General features: G+C 40.2%; 1 protein-coding gene across 15 annotated transcripts in view; it reads left to right on the forward strand.

Annotated features, from left to right (window-relative positions):
* The window catches only part of KIDINS220 (kinase D interacting substrate 220), a 99,203-nt gene that overhangs the window by 19,750 nt on the left and 53,366 nt on the right, over positions 1-26,087 (forward strand). For 10 of the 15 annotated variants that reach the window (XM_053891175.1, XM_053891176.1, XM_053891178.1 and 7 more), the window contains exons 5-20: positions 57-155; positions 1,067-1,168; positions 3,660-3,758; positions 5,464-5,661; positions 7,910-8,008; positions 9,623-9,721; positions 10,996-11,094; positions 14,345-14,522; positions 18,176-18,340; positions 19,595-19,774; positions 20,582-20,747; positions 22,659-22,810; positions 22,991-23,280; positions 24,460-24,600; positions 25,268-25,511; positions 25,676-25,764. In XM_053891175.1, coding sequence (XP_053747150.1) covers positions 57-155; positions 1,067-1,168; positions 3,660-3,758; positions 5,464-5,661; positions 7,910-8,008; positions 9,623-9,721; positions 10,996-11,094; positions 14,345-14,522; positions 18,176-18,340; positions 19,595-19,774; positions 20,582-20,747; positions 22,659-22,810; positions 22,991-23,280; positions 24,460-24,600; positions 25,268-25,511; positions 25,676-25,764 — 2,400 coding nt within the window. The remainder of the gene's footprint in view (positions 1-56; positions 156-1,066; positions 1,169-3,659; positions 3,759-5,463; positions 5,662-7,909; positions 8,009-9,622; positions 9,722-10,995; positions 11,095-14,344; positions 14,523-18,175; positions 18,341-19,594; positions 19,775-20,581; positions 20,748-22,658; positions 22,811-22,990; positions 23,281-24,459; positions 24,601-25,267; positions 25,512-25,675; positions 25,765-26,087) is intronic. The other 5 variants (XM_053891177.1, XM_053891179.1, XM_019452636.2 and 2 more) reach the window with 1 other exon arrangement.

The following is a 26,087-nucleotide window of genomic DNA, read 5'->3' on the forward strand; positions in this document are numbered from 1 at the left end:
TGGAAGTGATCACGAACGTTTTCTTTCCACCCGCTTCCCCCCTTTTTTTTCCTTAGGGAGGATGGACCGCTCTCATGTGGGCATGTTACAAAGGCCGCACCGAAGTGGTCGACTTGCTGCTTTCTCATGGCGCCAATCCGAGCGTCACTGGTTTGGTGAGCATTAGCAAAAACGTCACTGTGACACAAGTGGGAAGTTCTCTTAGGGAACACTGAAGACTGATTACGTTTTAGACTTCATATTCGATGGAAATGATCTAGATCTTACTAAAGATAATAATGCAGGATGTGATTGCAAAGCACAGAATTTTTTTCTCAAGCTAAGCTTGTCTCTCAGTTCTTATCAACAAAAAGGCAACTCTTAGAGCTTAAATGTTAATTTAGGATTTCAAAATCCTTAAGTCATCTTACCTGTTTTCTGTGGGTATGCATTCTTAATCTAAACTTATTTAAAGGAAAGGGGTGTTTATATATGTGTGTGTATGTGTGTGTGTGTGCGTCTATCTCCATACCATTTTTCTATACATTTCTTTAAATGGTAATACATGCATCACTACTCTACTTGAGACTGGGTCTCAGACTGCAGATTGAGAAATTGTCTATATTTTGTACTATACATGTATGTCACATCATGTACACTTTAACTCTCTTGTGATTTTGTCAGTTATACCTGAATAAAGCTGAAAAAAAGAGAAACTTATTCAAGTTAATGGAAGGATTATATAAGAATAGTTTCACATTTCTCTTACTAGTCTTGCCTGTTGGCTAGAAATCACATTAAATGTATTAATCTGTAAAAATAAATATGTTCATAATATGTATGTATTTAAGGTTGAGCGCATTTTATTTGATGATTATGTTTTATGACTGTTTTTTAAGTAGAGAATGATCTGTAACTTGATTTTTTTAAATTATTACTTTGTATCACTCCCTTTGTTATTTACTTTTCTTAGCAAATGTGTGTTGTAAATATCCACCTAAAAGATTTTTCTTTCCCCCCCTCCCCTGCCCGCTCCCTCCTCATCTTTTTTTCTGTCTACTTACATCCCCACCTACCTGTCTCCCAGCAGTACAGTGTTTACCCCATTATTTGGGCAGCAGGGAGAGGCCATGCGGATATAGTGCATCTTTTACTGCAAAATGGCGCTAAAGTCAACTGCTCGGATAAGGTAGGTCAGCAAGACCTTTCCAGGTTCCAGTCCGCGTTATGTCCACGCAGCATGTCTGAGTATAGGTTTCTTTATATGATCGCATGAGGTTGCGCTGATGAATCTTCTCATTGTGTTTATGAATGTGTTTTATATAGTTAGGTATGTCACAGGCAGATCCCTTGTGACTACCACCTTGAGTGTCCCTCCGTTGATTTTTTTACATCACATTCATCATTCTCTGGAAAATACATAGGGACGATTCCTTGTTGCCATTATTTGAAATTTTCTGTTGTGACTTCAGTTCTGTCTGCTTCCGTGTTGTTGCCAGAGTGGTTTTTCTAAAAGTCAGGTTTAGTTTTCTCTCTCGTCATGCTTAAAATGCTGAAGACACCGATCCCTGGTGTGATGTGGGAAGATAGGCCTTGTCCTCTCTCTGCCTTCTGAGCCCTAGAGCTGCCTTGCCTGCACGTGGCCAAAGGATGTGGGTGCCTCAGTTCATGTGTTCTTGGTCCTTCCATGCCTTTGCATGTGCCCTTTGAGCGTGGGGAGCCCTCTCCTCCTGTGCTTTACTTTCTGTTCATCCTTCACATCTGCTTATTTGCCATCCACTTCAGAAAACTTCCCAGAATTTTGTTCTGTTCATTTTTTAAATCCTTAATAGTCATCACAAACATTTAACAAGTATTTATTTAATTAGAACTTGATACATTGTGGCTAACTGTATTCTTTTCAAATTAATAACAGTTCAGTGAAATACAGGAAAATAGTATTAATCAGACATTTTTGATAATTGGAATACATTTTCAGCATAAATTTAAGTCAGATAGTATTGCTTAACCTGAGGGGAATGTCAGAAATTGTCCTTTTCTTAATCTGGATGGTACTTGTTTGGGTGCACACGTATGTAAAAAAAAATCGTCAAGTAGTACAATTTAAGATTGATGTATTTTATACACTTTATGCAGGTTGTGCTCATTTTTTAAAAAGTATTATCTAAAATTATAGCTTAACAAGGACCGTAAAGAGACTATGGCAAATACTTATAATATGGCACTTAAAAATCTTGTATTTGGGGTGTGCCTGGGTGGCTCATTCGGTTAAGCATCCAACTTCGGCTTGGGGCATGATCTCATGGTTTGTGGGTTCGAGCCCTGTGTTGGGCCCTGTACTGACAGCTCAGAGCCTGGAGTCTGCTTTGGATTCTGTGCCTCTCCTCTCTCTGCCCCTTACCCCGCTTGTGTGCTTATTTATTTTTGAGAGACAGAACATGAGGGGGGGGGGTGGGCAGAGAGAGAGAGGGAGACAGAATCGGAAGCAGATTCCAGGCTCTGAGCTGTCGGCACAGAGCCTGACATGGGGCTCAAACCCACAAACTGCGAGATCATGACCTGAGCCGAAGTTGGACACTCAACCGATTGAGCCACCCAGGCGCCCCTATTGATGTTTTCTGATTGACACTTTAATGTGATGGTGAAAGCTTTAATTTCTCCTTCTGACCTATTGAAAAATGCTTTATGGGACCTGGCATTCAAAGCCCCTCCAAAATCAGGTATTATGCTACTAGTCTGTCAGTCTAACATTTTGAGAAAATGTTTAGTACCTACTGTGTGCAGTGCCCTATATATGTACTAAACACAGAAAATATAAAAACAAAGTTCCTCAGTCATTTTTGCTACATTTCAAGTGCTCAATAGCCATACGAGACTAGTGGCTACTGTATTGGCCCGTGCAGAATTATAGAGCATTTCCATCAGCACAGAAAGTTTTGGACAGAGCTGTTATAGAAAGCAGGCATTTATTACATGTTTATTTTAATCTCTGGTCTCATGTAGTGAAAGATCACTGTGGATATTCATGTGTCTCTTGATTGGCAGCCTCCCCAAAGATACAGCATTGTTTTTATGCATAATATATATTCTCTGATGTCTTTTGAATCACGTTCCAGCAGAAGGTGCTTTTAATAAGTGCAGTTTCCAGGCTAGAATTTATTTTATCAAGTTCAGAGGCTGATTTGGGATTGGTGGCTTAGAGCACGGACTGAAGCCAAGCTTGTTTGGGTCCTGCGTCTTACTGTACCTCTTAGTAGCTTTGTGACTTTAAGCCAAAACTCCTCTGGGCCTCAGAAGTACTTAGAATTGTTTGTCATTTGGTTGTTACTATTTTTGCCTGTAGTCATACTGTTGAACTTTAAATTGTATTTCACAAGATACAGGAAGCACTGAAAGCTTGTTGAAAATTAGAGGCTGTATGACATTATGGTGGAAAAATTGTCACTAATTATGAAAGTTAAAGTTGGGTAAAAGAAATTTCATACAGTGGTTAATCATCTCTTCAGGAGAGAGAAAGTGGGAAAAATAAGATTTATCTAGGATTAAAATTATAATTTCTATAAACAGTAATTTAAGAATACTCAAAGTATGATTTGTATCAAAATTCATGTTGAGAATTTGTCTCTTTTACTACAGATCTGATAATAATTTTAAATTTATTATTATTATTATTATTTTAGTATGGAACTACTCCTCTGGTTTGGGCTGCACGGAAGGGTCATTTAGAATGTGTAAAACATTTATTGGCCATGGGAGCTGATGTTGATCAAGAAGGAGCTGTAAGTATCTTTTCTGTTTAGTCCCTCGTGTGTGTTTTTAGTTTGAAGGGAGAGAATATTTTTTCTAAGTATATGCCTAGAAAATTTTCCCTACAGTTCTTAAATAATATGTAGACAAACAAGCATTTTTTTCTATTATCCTGACAAATGTATTGTAGATATGATATGTTATAAATATATGCCCTTAAGGAACCATTGCTAATGCATGTAAATTTTGGGAGGCCAGAACTCTAAAGAACATCTTTCAGTAATCTTACTCTTGATTGAATTCATATTGAAATACTCTTTAAGTCAAATAGTTTGAAATACTATTAATTGTGGAAAAAAGTTATGTTCTGTTAAAACACCTTTTCCTTAAAAATCTAAAATAATATTGTAAGTTTTTGGATAATTTTGAGCTGTGGCTTGTTTTTCTTCTCCAGTAGATTTAAAAATGTCAGAAATTGGTGGTCAAAACCTGGAACACCTAAAAGCTGGTTCAGTACATTATTCCGACTAGCAGGGATTAATTCCCTATTGAGCACCTGCTGTGCGTGCAGCCCTGTGCCAAATGTGCTGGAGATACTGGAGGGGCCTGACAAATTTCTTTTCCCTTGAAATTTTGAGACTATAGTTAAAGGAAATTATATTTATGCATAAGAAATGATCAATACAGACTATTATCTGCAAAATGAATATTATGTGAGATGGATCACGGAGTACTCTGAGGAGACATATCACCAAATCTCTGGCTGCAGTGTAACAAAAGTGAACTCTGTATCACACTTGACTTCTTGACGTGATATCAGCCGGTTGCTCCTATCTTCCAGATTGGCAGAAGCTACTACTTGCTGATCTTTTTAGTGCTGTGTCAGGAAAGAGTGGGATTCTTACATGAAATTCATACCTTTCACTCTCCTTTTTTCTGCACAGTTGATCAAGTGGAAGAGTGGCTACTTCTATGATTTTTGACTTAAAGAATTTTAAAAGGCTATTCTATTTTAATATGTGAAAGAACTATGACTTAGTTTTAGGGGCTGGTCTAATAACTGAAATATTTCTATAAGGAGATTACATGACGTCCCAATATAGATCAATGTCTCAAGAAACAATTTTAATACTTTTGGTAACGGGTCAGTTTCTTCTATCAGGTGATTTATTGTTATAAACTATATGTGCAGCTTTTAAAAGAACCACTAACAATAAGACCATTTTTGAAAAATGTGGTTTCTAGGTCACTGTGAAAGGAGAATGTATTACACTTTATTGAAATATCCTGTAGCTATCAGTTCATTGTTTTCAATGAATTTCACTTCAGGTTTTCGTATAGGTTTTATTATAAACAATTCTTTGTTTGAAGCCCAATTAACCTTATTTTGGATTATTTAATTTAGAATGTGCTTAATTTTGAATCATCCCATCTCATCTCATTATATAGTGAGAGGGTCTGTTCATTGTCAGCAAATCCAATGTCAGATTATCATTTGAAGAATTGAATGTCATAACAGTCCTCTTGACTCAAGAGAATTAATGTATCTTCAAAAACAGAAAATATGCTTCCTGACCAATTTTGGTATGTGATTGGTTATTTATATTGGCATTTTATTATCAGAAATAACTGTTAATGATAGACTATCTTTTTGAAAATACCAGTTTTATGATTATTGCATAAGTTATGTTTTCTAGAATGTACTGATTTCTTGGGCTTGTTTTTATTTTGTTGTAGAATTCAATGACTGCACTGATCGTGGCAGTAAAAGGAGGCTACACTCAGTCAGTGAAGGAAATTTTGAAAAGAAACCCAAATGTAAATTTAACAGATAAGGATGGAAATACAGCTTTGATGATTGCATCAAAGGAGGGTCATACGGAGATTGTACAGGATCTGCTCGATGCTGGAACATACGTGAACATACCTGATAGGGTAGGTTACCTATTTCAGATTGGTCGTCCAGTGGTAACGTGATGGAAGATTACCTTCGCTTGTCACACCTTTCAGGATTCTTCATGTATGTCATGCATTTGTTTTAAGATAAATTTTATTTCTGCCTTTAGAACTGAGAAGTTAACAACTATTCAATCTTTGTGGAAGGTGTTCTTTTTGATCTTTGTCAAATAATATCGTTACTGAAAATATCACATGCACGGTAACTGTCCTTGATGTATATTACTGTCGTGTTGTTCGTGGCTGGCGTTACTCACGTCCCCAAGTGTTCGGGTACCACCTTTACACTTAGAATTTTCAAAATTGTACTCTTGCTCTACCCTCTTCTCAGAACTCTACACTTGTATATCCAACTCTGCTTGAACTCTGCTTGAATGTCTGCTGGGCTTTTAAGACTTACGGCAAAGCAGATGGCTTGTTTGGTTCATCCCAAGCCTGCTTTTCCTCCTGCCTCCAGCTCAGGAAATGGTGTCCCCACTCACCCTGTTGTTAAAGCCCCAAGTTCTCCACAGTAGCCTTGGCTTCTCTTCCTCACCTGCCACATCTGATTCTTCCGCGAGTCCCCTTGGTTCTACCTCCAGAGCGCATCCTGTACGTGTCAGCTTCCTTTCATTTTCCCTAGTACCTCCCGAGTCTCAGCCACCGTCTTCCCTTGTTACAGCAACAGCACCTTAACCGGGTTCTCTTTTGTCTCTAATGTATTCTCCGTGCTGTGCTCAGTGACCTCTAAAGCAACAAATCTCATGTGTACTCCTTTATTTAAAGCCATCCACGGCTTCTCTTGCACTTAGGATAAATGTTACTTCTTTGGTTTGTGAACACCGTAAGACATTGTCCTTGCCTGACTCTCTGCCCTCATTTCGCAACACTTTAACCCTGTTTTAATAGGTTGCAGGCATATTAACGTTCTTCCCTTTCTTGAACACGCGATCTTGTTGTTGCTCTGGGACCTCTGCACCAGCTATGCTCTGTTGGGAATGCTGATCATCATGATCACTGTGTAGCTGTCTCCTCCTTGTCATTCCGACCTCAGCTTAACTATGAGTTCCTCAGAAAGATCTTCTCCAGTGACCCAATCCAAAGTAGCTGTCCAGTCACTTTCTATCATATCACTGTTATTTTAATTTATTTGCATGGCATTTGTCTGATTGTTTGTTTGTTTGTGTGTATTGTCTGTTGTCTGTTTGTCTCCTCTAGCCTGCCAGTTCTTCTAGAGCTGGGACCTTGTTTGTCTTGTTTCCCAGTACCTAGAACAGTACATGGCACACAGTAAGCAATGAAATATTTACAACGTTTTATTAATTTACTAGTCTGGAATTCTCAACTAAAGTTGGTTTGCCTTGGGTTTGTTTCTGCTTTTAATGTTGTAAAGATACTACTACACAGGGCGCTAAGGTCGGTAATCCTCAAGGACCTGCATCTTGATTTATCGCCCATCGAGGCCCACTAAGGATTGAGATGAGCCACAGCCCATAGACTCACCCAACTCAAATCCCTGCAACTGATACGTAATTTAGAGTAAAAAAAAAAAAAAAAATTCTGCCCATTGCCAAAATAGCCATTTTACATTTGAAGTAGTAGAAGGATATAATTAATACTGTTCGTTGCTTGGTGAATAGAATTTCAGGGCAAAGAGATGTCTTTATGAGGTAATGAACTTCATCTAAGCCTCATCATGGGGAATGAGTCAGTCTTAGGCACTGTTAGCCTGTAATGCCAGATTGCCTAGAATGTAGATACTGGTCTGGGAACCGGCCTCTCCCTTAATTAAATGTGGTCGGTTATAGACCCACTGATGGCCCTCGCCCTACAAATCCCTTTTTTACAACCCATGACTTTTGTCACATAGAATTACTCCAACAATTTTGTATTATGTCATTTCTAAGTGTTCATTCGGTTCGTTGACAGCTATGGTGTCATTTTATTTAATTTACACTTAGAAAGGGAGGTCTTCTTCAAAGAGAATGGCTTATCGTTCTGGGTGACTTGTCTTTCTCAACTTTTGTCCTGGAATTTCAGAGTCCTCATTTGAATGAGGTATAACCTTCTCTTGCTCTCAGGGCCCTTAATGTTAGGTGTTAATATTAGTTAACTAAAATGTTTCTCTTGAGTTACTCTTTTATCCAAGAAATTTTCAGAGCAATATCTGTTAGTATATGATGAACCTTAACTTCAAAGCAGTGTTTATTTGTTCTTGTCAGTTTGCCTTTTTTTTTTGTCTTTTCAGAGTGGAGATACCGTGTTGATTGGTGCTGTCAGAGGTGGTCATGTAGAAATCGTTCGAGCACTTCTCCAGAAATATGCTGATATAGACATTAGAGGACAGGTGTGTGTGTGTGTGTGTGTGTGTGTGTGTTTGCTGCTACCTCTGAGCATAATCAGTTGTACGTATTGACTGATCCTAATGTCATTCTTCTAATTTTTCTATGAGGATAAACATCTAGACCCTACGATATTTAATGGATGCCTATATTAAGTTTCACTGCCATTCTTACAGAATTTCTCCATTAACGTCATATTAGATGACATTAGAGCATGTTAGAAGCTCATATTTTTCAAACACGCCTCTTTTATTAATGTGTAAATATATTCAATCCTGAAATTAGTACTTTACGAGACAGTTGCTGGTACTTTGAATGCATGTAATTTATTTATTCTGTTTAGTACTTTCCCTCTGTTCTGCCTTTTCCCTCCATATGTTCTTGCTGTTTCGTCTTCTCCTTCCCTGTTCTGTTTGCCTTTCCTAGAACCACTTGATAGTGCCTGTGGACTTTGCTTAAGCCATAGCTCACAGAGCTACAGATTACAAATTACTAATGCTAGGTAAAAGCTCCCCTAAAGTTGTGAATTTGTCCAATATTTTAAGAGATTTAGGTTAAAAAAATCTGTACTTAACCCATTTTGTTGTTGGACAGTCTACACTTCTGCTCAGTTTTTCCTTGTATCCAAATCCATTAAAAACATGTTTATTTATTTACTTATTTTGAGAGGGAGGGAGGGAGGGAGAGCGAGAGCGAGAGCGAGAGCGAGAGAGAGAGAGAGAGAGAGAGAGGATCCCAAGCAGGCTCCACACTGTCAACACAGAGCCTGACTTGGAGCTTGATCTCTCGAACCGTGAGATCATGATCTGAGCTGAAATCAAGAGTCTGACGCTTAACCAACTGAGCCACCTGGGTGCCCCCAAATCCATTAAAATTTTTTTTTTAACATTTATTTTTGAGAGACAGAGCATGAGTGGGGGAGAGGCAGAGAGAGAGAGGGAAACACAGAATCCGAGGCAGGCTCCAGGCTCTGAGCTGTCAGCACAGAGCCCAATGTGGGGCTTGAACCCACAAACTGTGAGATCATGACCTGAGCCGAAGTCAGACCCTTAACTGAGCCACCCAAGCGCCCCTCCATTTTTAAATCAAACTAATAAATATTATGCCAAATGCTGTGAGGGACTTAACATGGAATCCTTGGCTGTAAGAAACACCGTATTTTAGGGAGGTTTTACTTTGTTTTGTTTATGTTTTTGTGTTTTGCATAAACATATAAAGTGATGCCTTTTGATAGAAGATGGTACATGATTGATTGCTTAATGAAAGGTTCAAGTGTAAGAGTCTTGAGTTGGGGAAAGAGGGCATTAAGGCTTTTGAGAGCAGGTAGAATTTGAGTCAGATTTGAAAGATGGGTTGGATTTAGATAGGTAGAGAAAAGGAAGACTGGTATTTCAGGCAAGGACAGTGGAATAATAGGATGAGAAAATTCAAGAAAATGAGCAAGTGAAAGACTGCTTCTTAGCTGCTGAACAGATAAGGGTTGATATTCTTTCCTGTTTGTTGGTAAGATCTATTCGTGCTTTCTGGCAGAAATGTTAAAAATGATGTTTTATGTTTACAAGTAGCAGTTTCCCAATATTGTATCTTATATGAAGTGATGATTTTTTTCTATTTTGCAGGACAACAAAACTGCTTTATATTGGGCTGTAGAGAAAGGAAATGCGACGATGGTGAGAGATATCTTACAGTGCAATCCTGACACTGAAATATGCACAAAGGTATTAAGACCCAGTGCAGAATGTCGGTGCTGCTGATTTTTTTCAGTCATTGGTGTTTGATGTTAGAATTATGCTGATTTTACTGGCAATAGTCTATATCAAATTAGGCAGTAATTTTGTATCCTTTCGGAAGTTGTGTATTCACAGGAAAATACAGTGTGTAATTCGTTACTTTTTAATTAAACACTTTCAGAAAATACAATATCAGCTATTCACAAATTGCAGACAGGTCATTTCCTCAATCCTTTTATGCTCGTTTGGAATGCAGATCATATTTCCTTTTAAAAGACCAAGGTGGGTGGTTCTTGGTTCCCCAAACCAGTTGCTTTAGTCTATTTTACTTAAATCATGTGAACAATATAAAACTTGATAAGACTTTAGTGACTGTATTTGGTTTTATGTGTAATAGTTTTCCATGGGGAAATATATCTGGAATTCTGGATTGAGGTGGCAGGCCTTCCTAGTGAATAAACACACTTTGGAGTTACTACCCTTACACTTCTATTTTATCTGCTGCGGATTGGGACCAGCCTCTTTCTGTCCTGATGATGGTAACATCAGTGCCCTAGGACAGAAAGTTTCCTGGGTTACCTTTTGATTTATGGGTGGCTCCTAGATACTCTTTTTTTTGGACCTAAGTGACGACCACTGTGACCTTATGTGGGTTCTGACCAAGCTTCTGTCTTTCCTAATTCAACGCTGAGCTATGTATGGTCTCTTCTTATTTCCCTCAATTTGATTTTGAAAAAAATTGTGAACTTTTTTGAGGTTTTCCAGACGCATGCTGTTTGTATCAAATTGTTATCCCTGTTACACACGGGTCCTTAGGTGCATAGAGATCTGAAGTGACTCTGGTAAAGATTTCTGGAAAATCTAGACACTGGCAGGCCTGGACACTGGCTGAGCTGTGGGTCAGTTGGGAAGATGGTGAGAACGGGACGTAGTCTCTGGCGGTGCTGCCCGGATGTCAGTGGTGGAGCCTGGGGTACGGCCACATCAGCGAGGGGCGGGGCGTTGTCACCAGAAATGGCTGACGAGTCGCTGGGCCATATTCCCATTCTCGGCTGAGTGACACCAGATGATTTCGATACAAATGATTGGTGGTGAAAGGCAGTTTTCTTACTAGTTTCTATGGCTGTGTTTTTTTGAGGGCATTGGCGATATGGTCTGGTACCACAGTCAGACAGTTGAATTCTTACATGTGCATTTACATGACTTTAAACACGTAGGAGTAACGCTGTTAATCTGGCAAAACTTCTTATCTGTGCCTGCAGGATGGTGAAACACCGCTTATAAAGGCCACCAAGATGAGAAATATCGAGGTAGTGGAGCTGTTGCTAGATAAAGGAGCTAAAGTATCGGCCGTGGATAAGGTAAGACATCTGCGCAGAGAACGCTCTTTGGAAGGCTGTTGCTAGCCTGACCTAAATAGTTGCTGGACTTAGAGGGGGGCTGGTTTCATTTTGCGGAGGGAGAGGTTACTTGCTAGGGACATCTCTTTGGGGTCTTGGTGCCGTGATCTCTTCTTGGCTGTTCTGGTAGCGTGCTGCAGAGTGGGCAGACCTAATGTGCTGTTAAAGAGGCCGCTTCAGATTTTCCTTCCGTTGCTCATGCCGGTGCTGGTGAGCCGCGTCGACCACCATCCGAGGAGGACGTCATCCGATGTAGAGCCTGCTTGCAGATAAACAGGAGGAAAGAATTTAAGGGGCTGGAGAAAATAGGCTCAGAGCAGGCTGGCATTCGTGTCCACTAACAGGAGGTAACAGGTGCTGCTGCGTCCTCAGCACAATTCTTTTAGAGAAATGTTCATAGTTTTTTAAAGTTTATTTATTTATTTTGAGAGAGTGAGAGGCAGAGAGAGAGGGAGAGAGAGAATGCCAAGCAGGCTCCACACTGTCAGCACAGAGCCCGATGCGGGGCTCAATTCCACAAACCGTGAGATCATGACCTGAGCCGAAATCAAGAGTCAGACACTTAACTGACTAAGCCATCCAGGCGCCCCCATAGTTTGTTTCTTTTTAATCTTTACTTATTTTTGAGAGAGAGAGAGAGAGAGAGAGAGAGGGAGAGACAGAGTGCGAGTAGGGAAGGAACAGAGAAAGAGGGAGACAGAGGATCCAAAGCAGGCTCCAGGCTCTGAGCTGTCAGTGCCGCGCCCGATGCGGAGCTTGAACTCATGAACCGCAAGTTCATGACCTGAGCTGAAGTCGGATGCTTCATCGACTGAGCCCCCCAGGTGCCCCCGTAGTAAATTTAACTTGAAATTGCTTAATACTTTATATAGAATTAATCCCCAGTTTGAGTTTGTTTTCATTTTAAATGGAGTTATTTTCTGCTTTCAACTGATTTCCTCCCATAAAACGAGTGAATTGATTTCTGTACAAAGTAAGAGATATTATAAATTTTTTCCATCTAAATGTATGATATGATTTGGGCTCTCCTAATCCATAATAGACTGAAGTTTATCTTCCTATTATTTATGAGACAATTAAACAAAAAAAACCCCACAGAATCAATACGTATTAGTATTTTATCAAGAAAACACCACTGTTTAAGGAAAAACATAACAAAAAATCTTCTCACCCATCATTACCACATTTATATAATGTCGTATAAAAGGAAGGAAACTTTAATATTGAAAATTAGGAATGACAGAAAGTCAAAGAAGAGATTTTGAAACTGAATATATTTAGGTTTATAGAAAACTTCCTGTATTGGCTGTTTTTCTCATTCTGCTGTTACTTGCTTCTGGCTCTGATTCCCTAATTTACAATAAGGAACCCACTGGATTAAGTGCCCTTTAAGATTCCACATGGCCTCATTAATTCTGTAACATGCCATTTATAAATATTCGTTGCATACTCGTTAATAGATTTCCTGAAGTTCTCGGTCTCGACATCCCTGTGTGTGTGCCCTGCCTCGAGTCAGCACACACTTGTGACAGGCACACGTGATACTTGGGGCGGTTGTTCACTCATTCAGCACACACTTACTGAGGATGGGTAAGGTGGTGTTGCGCTAGAGTTTGGAATACAAACCTGTAAAAGTCTTGATCCTGGCTCTTCGTAGAGGATTTCATAAAGATACACTAAGAATGAAGACTAATGCTATTTCCACCTAGCCTATCAGAGAGCTCAGTGTTTCTTCTGCACATTGGCTGCGGGTGTTAATATCTTCCCTGTCTTCCCTGAATTTTCAGAAACCTTGTGTCTGGCAGAAGTGACACAAATGATATTTCTACCTTCTCACAGATTCGGGGATAAGAAATGGGGTTCAGGTGGGGAAATAAAATGATGAAATCTGATGCAGATGTGTTTGGTTTGAGGGCTGATAAGACATTCAGGAGGCCATGACCAGTAGGCATTGGGAAGTATGGGACTAGAATTTGGGCAAGAAATCAAGACTAGTGGTCAGAATTTGGCAGTTAGTTACCAAGAGATAAGAATTGCATGGGTGTGACTAAGGTCATCAATGGGAAGAAAGATCAAAGCTGAGGTCAAAACTTTACTTACGGAGCGTGTCACATCCTACTTAGTTTTATAGTTTGGATATTTATCTGATTTTTCCTGTTACGTTGTCAGCTGTTTAAGGTCAGGGACTATTTTGTCTTCCAACCCCCCAGGTGCCCAGCTGGTGCCTTACTTACATGGAGTGAGTTCAGAACATAGTTATTGTGCCATGTGTTTAGGATGTAGAAAGAGAATCTAGAAATGGAAGAAGGAGACCAAAAGCAGAAGATGAAAGTCAAAATCAAGACAAGGTGGTGCCATAGAAGCTATAGGAAGAATACTGCAGGTCATTTTCATTTGGTGTTTCTAGAGAGATCAGGGTTGACGAGAACTGAGAATGTCATTTGTTAACTGGATCAACGTCTTTAAGAGATGGTGTTTGTGAAGTAAAAAGTGGGAGAACACATCACGGACCTAAGGTTTTTGTTTTGTTTTGTTTGTTTGTTTTTACACGTTTTCATGAGTGTTGGATGTGAATACTCATGTGATTAGAGATTCTACTACGGGAAGAAGGTAGGTTGATGGGCGGATGTAGGGAGGAGAGCAGGAGAGGTTGCACTGGCCGGAGAAGGGCGCACAGAGTGTGGCAGGGCTCCAAGGGAGAGAACTGCAGGACAGAGTTGAGGGCTTAACGTGACGGAGGCTGGTTGTCAAAGGGCATGGGAGCAGGTGAGATCACTCGTGTTAGATGGGGTATCAGTATAGGCCGTGAAGCTTTCTAGACAAATGCAGGAGAAAGTTGTGCGATAGGGTAGAAACTAGTTGAGGAAAGTGAAGGACGTTGTGGACAAATAGATGTTCGGATGGAGGACGGCAGCGGATCGGCGAAGAGAGCCTGTTGCTTCTCTCTCAGTGGGTGGGGGGAGGTGGGGGGTGGGGAAGAATGACTTCGTTCTCCAGGGCTGTGGGAGAAAGAATAGCCAAGAAGAGCTAGGTAGGGAGCTAGAGAAAGAAAGTACAGAGAAGGTAGAGATAAAAATTCACATTTATTCACTCTGTCTGAAAAACAGGAGAAGTTCAGATGTTTCATTATTTTCCAAAACATGAAAATTGTTACTCTGTATGTGTTACATGTAAAATACATGAAAGTTCAAGCTTCCTGCCTATTTTACAGAAAGGAGACACGCCTTTGCATATTGCTATCCGTGGGAGGAGTCGCAAACTGGCAGAGCTTCTTTTAAGAAATCCCAAAGACGGAAGGTTACTTTATAGGCCCAACAAAGCAGGCGAGACTCCCTACAACATTGACTGTAGCCATCAAAAAAGTATTTTAACTCAGATATTCGGAGCCAGTAAGTATTGGGTTTTGTTCCTGACTGAGCTTTGAAAAAATGAATGTTACATGAAAGTTAAGGGGCCCATAGCAGTTTGGCATTTACCACTTCACTGGAGATTGTGAAAGTTGAGGAAGCTGTTATTTTGCTGTGGAAAAATACTCCTTCCTGCCTAAAGCCCTTCTGCATTGTCCTGCAGTGTCTACATCGAGTACATCCAGAGTCAGCAGTCAACGTTTAAGACCTCTGAAAGTCTAGCCTGCTTTTCTAAAAATCTCCCTGTTCCCCTAGGCGCACTTCGTGTTTTTACCAAAACATGCCCTGTTTTCCGTGCAGCCTGACCGCTTAGAGTTCCCCGTGTTTGCTCGTGTTCTGCCTGCCACAGGTCTGTCCTCTCCATTCCCAGGAACGTCCCTTACCTGTCAGTCTTCTTTCTCCAAGGGTCCTGTCATTTGTCCCCTTCTCAGTGACGTTTTAACTGATCTGCCTCACCAGGCAAAGTTTTTCCTAGTTTGAATACTTAAGCATTTTTATGTTTCCTTTTTTAACACTTATTATACCTGGCCTTTTTTTTATTAGAATTTTCTCCCTTCAGATTCCAAGTTCTTCAGGATAGGAACTATCTCTTCTTATCTTTATGTCCTCTGTAACATCTAGCATAATGCTTTGAATATTGTACTAAAATAGTTTTTGATCGAAAAGAATGTACATGCACATATAATCATTCATATGTGGTGTTTTGAAATATGGAACAATTTTCTACTAGAATTAAGAGAAACAAGCAGGAGATAGTAGAATCCCACCACCTTGTAGTTGAGCTTCTTACTTAGATACTATTTTTACGTATGATTCTATTGTATTATTGAGTTCTTGTATTTTAAAATACTTTTTAAAAAAATATTTTTATTTATTTTGAGAGAGAGAGAGAGAGAGAGAAAGAGACAGAACACAAACGGTGAGGGGCAGAGAGAGAGACAGAGAATCTGAAGCAGGCTCCAGGCTCTGAGCTGTCAGCACAGAGCCCAACGTGGGGCTTGAGCCCACGGACCGTGAGATCATGACGTGAGTGAAGTCAGACGCTTAACTGACTAAGCCACCCAGGCGCCCCTAAAATATTGTTTTCTAATTCTAATAATGCACACACATTAAATTTCCAGAAGAAAGATACAAATATAGTAGAAAGTATAAATTTCTCATTGTCCCCTATCTCTTAATTCATAACTGTTTGAATGACTTAACAGGATTTTCTATACATTTCTAAAAATGTTTTATGCTACATATACAGCCTTAAAAAGTAATAATTGGGTCATACCATATTATAAAAGTTTTAAATAATTAACTATATTTAAAAGCTAATGTATATATATTAAAAGCTACAGTAAACATCTTTGTACACATATCCATTAACTTTTATTTTTAGGATTATTTTCTTAGAATAAATGCCCAGAAGTAGAATTGGCAAGTCAGCGGAGGCTCACAGTGTTGGTAGACTTTTCATATGGTTCTAACAACTTCTTCTGCCTCAGGCCATGTCGTGCAGTTCCCCATAAGCTTGCGAATGCTAGATATCTCCAGCCTCCTTAATCTCTGCTAATCAGATCAATAAGAGAAAAAAAATCTCTTGTAATTTGCATTATAAAATTATTAGTGAGATTGAGATCTTTTCTTATGTTCATAGGCCATTCGTAGTTTTGCCATTTTCCTCTTTGTATCCTTTGCCTACTTTCCTCTTGAGTTTTTGATAGTTTCTAAAAATTGGTTTTAAGTGTCTTTGTATGGTATAGATATTGACCCTGGGTCCATCCTCTATGTTGCACCCCTTTCCCAGCTTCTTCCTTGTTTATAGTGATGGCGTTTTTATTCCTCATCTAACAGTTACGCAGTTTTGTAGTGTATTTGTCAGTCTTTTCCTGCAGTTCTGGCCTTAGTATTATATTGAGAAAGGCCTTTTCCATGCACCGATTTAAAACATTTTTACCCTATGTTTTCTTCTAGCATTTTTATGGTTTTACCTTTTGCATTTAATATTTTAATATTTTAAAAACTTACTTTTATGAGGTATGAGATGTATAGAGTTTTCATTTTATTTTTTAAAAAATAGATGGCTCATGCACTGTTGGTTTGAATGCAAACTGGCACAGCCGCTCTGGAAAGCAGTGTGGAGGTTCTTCAAAAAATTAAAAATAGATCTACCCTATGACCCAGCAATAGCAATGCTAGGAATTTACCCAAGGGATCCAGGAGTGCTGATGCAGAGGGGCACTTGTACCCCAATATTTATAGCAGCACTTTCAACAATAGCCAAATTATGGAAAGAGCCTAAATGTCCATCAACTGACGAATGGATACAGAAGATGTGGTTTATATGTACAATGGAATACTACTTGGCAATGAGAAAGAATGAGATCTGGCCATTTGCAGCAATGTGGATGGAACTGGAGAGTGTTATCCTAAGCGAAATAAGTCAGGCAGAGAAAGACAGATCCCATATGTTTTCACTCATGTGGAACTTGAGAAACTTAACAGAAGACCATGGGGGAAGGAAGGGGGAAAAAGTTACAAACAGAGAGGGAGGGAGGCAAACCATAAGAGACTCTTAAATACTGAGAACAAACCGAGGGTGGATGGAGGGTGGATGGGGGGTGGGAGAGAGGGGAAAGTGGGTGATGGGCGTGGAGGAGGGCACTTGTTGGGACGAGCGCTGGGTGTTGTATGGAAGCCAATTTGACAATAAATTATATAAAAAAGTAAAAATAAATAAAAAATAGATGGTTCGCCTCTCCCAGCATCACTTGCTAATTCCTCCCTTGTCCACTGGTTTGAAATGCCACTTAGCTCTACAGTGCTCTAATTGTTATAGCTTTGTCGTGTATTTTTTATTCTCCAGAAACAACTACTCTTTCTCTGGTAGTCTTTTAATATTTTTTCTTAGCTGTACTTACGTGTTCTGACTTTTCAATTTTTCAAAAATTTCTGTGGGATTTTGATTGGAATTGTCTCAAAGTGATAAATTAATTTGGTGAGAATTGCTGTCTTGAAGTCATCGAACCTTTCTGCCTGGAGCCATACGATGTCTCTCTTTCTCGGATTACTGTATTCTTCAGTGACTTTTAATAGCTTCTTTCTATAGGTATTGCACATATTAAATTTCTTCCTATGTGCTAGTTTGTGTTTTAATCATTTTATTGATTCTAAAATGTACATTGTTCCCCATTTTAACATCTCTGAAATTGAAATGTGTCTTACAATTGATGGATGAGAGAGCATTGTGTCATAATTTGGCAACACGTTTTTCTTTCTTAGTTGTACATGATAATGATGCATCTTTTTTTTCAATATATGAAATTTATTGTCAAATTGGTTTCCATACAACACCCAGTGCTCATCCCAAAAGGTGCCCTCCTCAATACCCATCACCCACCCTCCCCTCCCTCCCACCCCCCATCAACCCTCAGGTGATGCATCTTACAGTAAGCAGGTAGGTATCTTAAGTTCAATGAAATATGGTATTTAAGATTTAGTACCTTTGAACCTATTTTTACACAGGCCTAACCATTTAAAATAAGGCTTTTTTCCTAATGAAATCAATAATCGATAAATGAGACTTGATGTTCCTTTCTAGTGGTAGTGTCTGTTTTTAATGTAAGGAAATGGTGTGTTTATAATTACAGGACACTTGTCTCCTACTGAGACCGACGGTGACATGCTCGGTTACGACTTGTATAGCAGTGCCCTGGCAGACATTCTCAGTGAGCCTACCATGCAGCCGCCCATCTGTGTGGGGCTGTATGCACAGTGGGGAAGTGGCAAATCCTTCTTACTCAAGAAACTAGAAGGTAAAGGGCATGTTTGTACAAAGTCTGTATGTATAGTGAGGTTTCCTTTGGTGTTTTTTCTGAAGCAAAGACAAAATAGATTTTTATGTATGGGTATGTGTGTGGCACAGTTTACTACATTGAACGTTTTATTGCCCTCCAGTTGATCCTGCACACGATCATTTGATTTCTCTTCCTAAAACAAAATCCGGTTGTGTTATAATACGCTTAAGACCCCTTGGTAGCGGATTTTCTGCATGTGCTATTTATTATTATTTTTATTTTTATTATTATTAAGTAAGCTCCATGCCCCACTTGGGGCTTGAACTCACGACCCCGAGATCAAGAGTTGCCTGTTTCCCCCACTGAGCCAGCCAGGCAGGCGTCCCTGCATGTGGTATTTATAATCGTCCTATTCAGTGCCCCTCTTAAACTTGTCAGTTAGCATGGCACACCCACCAGCACTGCCTCTCGTGGGTCCCAGTGCTGTGGGCACAGTCACAAGGGCTGTTGCTCTTGCAAGAACAGCCTAGACACTTTTCCTGGGTTGTTCCCTCTGTTAGGAGCTTCATAGACAACCGCCCCCACCCCAGCCTTTTGATTGGCAAAATCTTACTCATTCCTCAAGGGTAGGTTTCAGTATTGCCTATAAATTTTTTACCAGGTTTTGTGGAAGGAATGACTTGTTTAGGGCTCATTTGGGCTCCGCACACACCTTGAAGAGCAGTGATTCTTAAATGTGATTGGAGGGAGAAGGGGTGAGGAGGAGAGAGGAAGGGTCATGATGTGTAGTTTGAAGACACATAGCAAAGTAATGTTTTTCAGTTTTGGGCGTGGAAACAATACCTTGTTGCTTATGTAATACAAACCACAAAAAATAAATATCAACAGAATCTTGACAAATGGGAATATATGAAAGGATGTGTGCACCCTCAGTGTGCAGCAGGAGAGCAGGTGAGACCAGGGTGGGTGTGCCCCTAGGGAAGGAGGCTTGGAGGCTTATCTGAGGAGAACTTTGGCTAAAATGGTTAAGTAGCAGCACTCTATATAGGGGTTTAGTAAGTGCCCGATATATGTCTATACTGAAAACGTGAACATTTCAAATTCAGTTTGAAGTTGTATTTCTTAAAAAACTTGGAGGGAAAGAAAAAAACTACACCTGAAGCTAATATCACACTGCATGTTGACTAACTGGATTTAAATAAAAACCTGGAGGAAAAAAAAGTTGCGTTTCTTAAACAAAACAGGACTGAGGCTTTCTTATTTCTCTTTCAGATGAAATGAAGACTTTTGCCGGACAACAGATTGAACCTCTTTTTCAGTTTTCCTGGCTTATAGTATTTCTGACTTTGCTGCTCTGTGGAGGGCTTGGTTTACTGTTTGCTTTTACAGTTGACCTGAATCTTGGAATAGCAATATCATTGAGCTTCTTGGCTCTCTTATATATATTTTTTAGTAAGTTTTTGCTTTTTGTTTTTTTTCCAAAAATAGAGACAATGTCAAGACTCATTGTTTTATTTAAAAGAGTATCTGTATCTCTTAAATATATCTATATTTATAAAATATAAAATATTATCTGTAGTTCTTAAATATTATCCATATCCCTCCTCTAAGTGATTTTCATAATTAAGTGAGAAAAGGGATCTTTTTGCTATTTTAGAAGTTGGCCTAGAGGAACATTGTCCACCACCTGGCTGGAGTGCTTGTCAATATTGAAGCAGAACTATAATTTGTTATACTCGCTTTTTAATATGGTAATGAATTACTGTATTTAAGTCTTTTTTGAGAGTAAGTCTTCATAGCCATCACTGGCATGCTCTCGGGCATTTTGATCATGACTGTGATCTTTATTTTATCTAAAAACAAAGTAAATAGAACGTAGTCCTGTTCTTGGGGAATATCATCAGTTGTAAAAGAGGAAACGGATTCCCTGTCAGAGGAGCTGGTGGTGTAAAAAAATGATAAACCCCAAGTCACGTACGTACATTTGAGTCTGAACGGAGTGATATGTTTCTGTTTAAGGCGTTATCTTTCTGATTGTGTTTCGTATGTCATATTTGAGTTAGTTTACTTTTCCGTTTTCCACGTACCTTGTCTATGTCGGTTGTTCGGTCGAGGACTCCTTCGAGGAGGCTAGGAGATAGCCTGGCACCGGGGACAGTCGTGTACGCCTACCTCCCGTTGCTTGATATTTGACAGTTTGAGAAAAGAGGCTGCTTGGGTAACGGCTGTCAACTAATTTTTTAATCGTTTACTCTTTAGTTGTCATTTACTTCGGTGGCCGGAGGGAAGGAGAGAGTTGGAATTGGGCCTGGGTGCTCAGCACCAGACTGGCGAGACACATCGGCTACTTGCAGCTGCTCCTCAAGTTGATGTTTGTGAACCCGCCTGAGCTGCCGGAGCAAACCACCAGAGCCTTGCCTGTCAGGTGAGCTGGTCCCGTGATGAAAGGAGCTTTGGATAAGATGAAGCAAAAATAAAGTTTTTGAGCAAAAATGCCTCATTTCTCGGCGTACGTTCCAAAAAACATTGGTTTCGTGAATTTTTTATGTGAGAAACAACGCGTCCTGGTTGAGTGGCTTTGAGGGACACTTCATGTTGTACCTTCCTCTTGTACATAAAAGGATCGGAGACCTTTTATCCTAAAAAAAGCTGGTTAACTTTGATTTCGCAAATTTTATCAGAGCATAAACCTTTCCCCTACCCCCCCCTCCCCGTTTATGACCCCTTTTCCATCCTTTGGGGACACGTTGAAGAGAGTGCAGGACCTAGGATGGGTCCTGGCATCCCCTTGCTTTAGCACGTAACCTTGGCAACACAGCATGCTCTCTGAGCAGCTCTTTTCTCGCCTGTGGAAATATATTGACTTGCCTGTCTGAAGTTATTACTATCAGATAGGAAATGCATGAGAAAACAGTTCAGAAATGGTGGAAAACACGTATGTCAAGAATAAAGGAAAAGTGGAAGGCTCCAGGGGAACGTCAAGTGAAAAACAAAGTACAGAATTGAAAGCCAAAGGAATTCAATAGGAATCGGCAGAATATTTAAATGTATATGAAATGATTAAGAATTTTAAAATTATTTTAAGATAAAATGTGTAATCTAAGAGGAAAATAATTAGGCCAACCCAGATGAAACATTAAAGCTATGAATATAAGAGACAAAAATAAAGACAAAAACTTATGTGTAATTAGCATATATGATTAGGTGTTAGGAGAAGGATTTATAGATGAAAAGGTAAAATTAAAAAGTTAAGAAAACATACAGAGTAGAATGAAATAATTGGGGGAAACATTTTTACAGAAAATATATTTTAAATTAATGAGATGGTATTTTTTTTTTAAAGTCTGAACAATTAAAATAGCATAAAACAAGGTCGCACAGTATGGTACAGTGGGGTCTTAGATTGTATTTGAAAACACTGCGTATCTACTGTGTTGAGATGGACATTTAATTAGGGATGGCAGGGGAGAAAGGAACAGATACAGAAATCATATCCACCCAGAGGGTCAGGAGGCAGACAACTCAGTTATTTCAAAGAACAACTGTGAAAAGCATATTTTACAACTTATTTTTAAATCCCTGGTAAACGTTTAAGCTGTAAATAAAACATTCTAAAACTTGAGTTTCGAAATGGCATTTAATTCTTAACAACTGTAGGATTCTCTCCACTTTCTGATCTCTCTGTTGGCACTTAGCACACTTTGTTTGGGCAGCTCTTTTGGCTGCGTCCTTTTCAGTCAGGGTGCCCGAGACCTGTTGAGACAGACGTCTGATGCTTTGTCGGAACTCTGTCGCTTCTTGCTACCCTGCTGCTTTCAGTGAGAATTAACGTCCTATAACTCTGCTACATTTAGCTTTGGTTATTGCCTTTTCCTGGGACAAGTATGTAAGATGTTAGAAGTGGTCGATCCCTAATTACAAGTCCTTTTTCCTCCTCAGAACTTAATTTTATTAAAAAATTTTTTTGTAATGTTTATTTTTTATTTATTTTTGAGAGAGAATAGAGAGAGAGAGAGAGAGAGAGACAGAGTGAGAACAGGGGAGGGGCAGAGAGAGAGGGAGACACAGAATCCGAAGCAGGCTCCAGGCTCCGAGCTGTCAGCACAGAGCCGGACGTGGGGCTCGAACTCATGAACCAGGAGGTCATGACCTGAGCCGAAGTCGGACGCTTAACCGACTGAGCCACCCAGGCGCCCCCCTCCTCAGAATTTTAAACACAGTATTTTAAAAGGGACATTAAGAAAATGTAGGGTAAGTGATAGAGAGATGATGTATGTGGAAATTATTTGTTTCTTTAGATACCTGAGTAACAGTTTATTCCCCTTTTCCCCCCAAGGTTTTTGTTTACAGATTACAACAGGCTGTCCAGTGTAGGCGGAGAAACATCGATGGCTGAAATGATCGCGACTCTGTCGGATGCTTGTGAGAGAGAGTTTGGCTTTTTGGCAACCAGGCTCTTTCGAGTATTCAAGACTGAAGATACACAGGGTAGGACGTCCCTCCTGCGTCTTTGTGTGTGTGTCGGGGTTGAGGATGGGATGAGCGTTCAGGGCATTTCCGTGAAAACATGAAGGGACATCAGAAATCCCTGTGCCATGACTGCAATGGTTAGGACTTTCTAGACACTCGGTGTGTAAATAATTGTTAAAACCGTCTGTTGTCTTACAGGCAAAAAGAAATGGAAAAAAACGTGTTGCCTCCCATCTTTTGTCATCTTCCTTTTTATCTTTGGCTGCATTATTGCTGGAATTACTCTCCTGGCTATCTTCAGAGTTGACCCAAAACATCTGACAGTGAATGCCGTCCTCATATCTATTGCGTCGATAGTGGGGTTGGCCCTCGTGCTGAACTGTCGCACGTGGTGGCAGGTGCTGGACTCTCTCCTGAATTCTCAAAGGAAACGCCTCCATAATGCCGCCTCCAAACTGCACAAGCTGAAAAGCGAAGGATTCATGAAGGTAAAGCACTCATGGGTCGTCAGAAGGTAATTGTAGTGTGAGTGTGCTCCCCTAACCATGATGGTGGGGCTTTAGGGAGTGGGCTCTCTAAGGGTCACGGTGGTGCCCTTGTTTTTAGTGTTATTCCTGATTTGCCCTTTGGAAGTGTACATTTAAAGTGGAAAAAATGAAAACAATACAGATTTTTATAAAATAGACTTTTATAAGATACTCTTAGGAGTTAGGAGATTGCTCTACAGGTCACCTGCCTAATAGTAACAAGTGTCCTGCCTGATGATACGGGCTCCCCAGAGCCCGGTAGAGGAAGCAGGCACCACTAAAACATAGAAAATAAAGGGGCGCCTGGGTGGCTCAGTCAGTTCAGTGTCTGACTTCAGCTTAGGTCACGAGCTCATGGTTCATGAGTTCAAGCCCCACACTTGGGGATCCTCTGTCCCCTGCCTCTCTCTGCCCCTCCCTGGCTCATATGCTTGCACGAATTCTCTCTCTTAAAAAGAAATTTAAAAAAAAATTCACGTATGTATGTATTTATTTATTTATTTTTGAGGGAGAATGTGTGCATGCACCAGTCGGGGAGGGGCAGAGAGAGAGGAAGACACAGAATCTGAAACAGGCTCCGGGCTCCGAGCTGTCGGCACAGAGCCCCACGCGGGGCTCGAACCCACAAACTGTGAGATCATGACCTGAGCCGAAGTTGGACGCTCAACCGACTGAGCCACCCAGGTTCCCTGATTAAAAAAAATTTTTTTTAATAAAAAAATTAAATAAAAGAGGACCATACTTTTAGAACCAAAAGGGACTTTGTACAATATCTGTAGCCCCTTCCTGTCATCAAGGTCACTTGCTATCAGGAGCCAAGTGTAGCGTGAATCCTTTGAATTTGCATTCAGTTCCTAGCCTTCTGACTTTCAGAGCATGTGATCTTGGCAAGTAAGTCACTCGACCCAGTTTGTCCTTTTAAAGTGGATGTGACCATGTCCCTTGTAAGAGTGAAATGCTCTAATTTATGTAGTCACTTGATGAATGGTGAGGCACTCGCTGCAGTTTCAGTGGAGCCACAACGGGCAGCGAGGACCTCGGATTTCTTTTCTTCCTGTCACCTGAGTTTCTCTCAGTGTCTTTAAGAAATGTGCTTCAATTTCTCATGCCTTCGGTGCTTCTATCCTTTCTTTCCTGCAGGTCCTTAAGTGTGAAGTGGAATTGATGGCCAGGATGGCGAAGACCATCGACAGCTTCACTCAGAACCAGACGAGGCTGGTGGTCATCATCGACGGACTAGATGCCTGTGAGCAGGACAAAGTGCTCCAGATGCTAGATACTGTATGTCGTGGTCATCTTGAGACTCCTGATTGTCACATACGTAGCAGCTGAATGACTTCGTGAATTTCTCAAATGGAATTGGAATAGTACTTTTTCTTTTGTAGAAACAGCCTTTTTTTTTTAGTGTAGAAGCATAGCCAGTCAGTGTTTCGTCACAAACAGATTGAAACAATGTTGGCCTAATGGCTGTGTGAGACAATGAAGAGAGTAGCTGTAGAGTCCATGGTGTGACTCCAGTTGTGGTTAGACTCAGAGACAACAGTAGGGAGCCCGCAGAACTTGTAGTTTGTGTTAAAGTAGGGCACATCGGTGGCTCTGTGAGGTGCATGACTGTGGAAAGAGCCCAGTGTGGCCAGCACCTCATGTGTTTTCACAACTGTTTCTCTTGTATGTTGATCTTTCCTTTTATGTAGACCATAAATATTTTAAAATAGGACAGGGTTAATTATTTTCTTTGAAGGTTTTATCACGGTCAGATGGTGAGAAATTGTCAGATGGGAAAAAATCACATTAAGACTTCAGTGAAATTTGTTTTCATATGGAATAATATTTTAATAAAAATTAGTATTTAAAAATATAGTCACCAAAGGATAGATGTGGAAGAGACTTTTTGTTACTTTGGATAGTATGAAATTTATGTCATAAATACACATGTCTTCTACCACAGGTCCGAGTTCTGTTTTCAAAAGGCCCATTCATTGCCATTTTTGCAAGTGATCCACATATTATTATAAAAGCAATTAACCAGAACCTGAATAGCGTGCTTCGTGACTCAAACATAAATGGACACGACTATATGCGCAATATAGTTCATTTACCCGTTTTCCTTAATAGTCGTGGACTGAGCAATGCAAGAAAATTTCTTGTAACTTCAACAACAAATGGGGACATTCCGTGCCCAGATACTGCAGGTAAAGATCAAGTTCGCAGGTACTTTGGGTTTGAAGTAGTTACGTAGTTTTTGTGGTGACTCGCCTTTTACCTTGAAAAGTATTGTTAGTATTTCACTTCTCTTTGAATATCGCGTACGATAGAATTTTGGTACAAATGATGCTCTCTCGACAAATTCTTTAAGGGATACAGGAAGATGCTGACAGAAGAGTTTCACAAAACAGCCTTGGAGAGATGACTAAACTTGGTAGCAAGACAGCCCTCAATAGACGGGTAAGATGCCATTTGTTTTGAGCCAAATGTTTGTACTGCTGTTGTTCAAATGGAACTAGGGTGATGCTGCTTCAATTATCTTCTGTAGACGGTGCATTCAGCTCAGCAGATACATTTGATTATTGAGTTTCCTTTCGGCTTCAGGTGTTTTTGAGGAAATGCCTGACCCTGGAGCCCATCACAGCTGTGCAGTGTGCAGCAGCCCCTGTCCTCTCTTAACCTGTCCCCAGCTGCCCTTCCGGACCTCCGGCCCGCGGAATCGGGATCTCTCAGTGAGATTTGAAAGCTCCCCAGATGACCTCCTCCAGGGTTTCGTTCCACGT

This window comes from Panthera pardus, unplaced genomic scaffold (assembly GCF_024362965.1).
Source record: "Panthera pardus isolate Hobbes unplaced genomic scaffold, ASM2436296v1 HiC_scaffold_26, whole genome shotgun sequence".
NCBI lineage: Eukaryota > Metazoa > Chordata > Mammalia > Carnivora > Felidae > Panthera > Panthera pardus.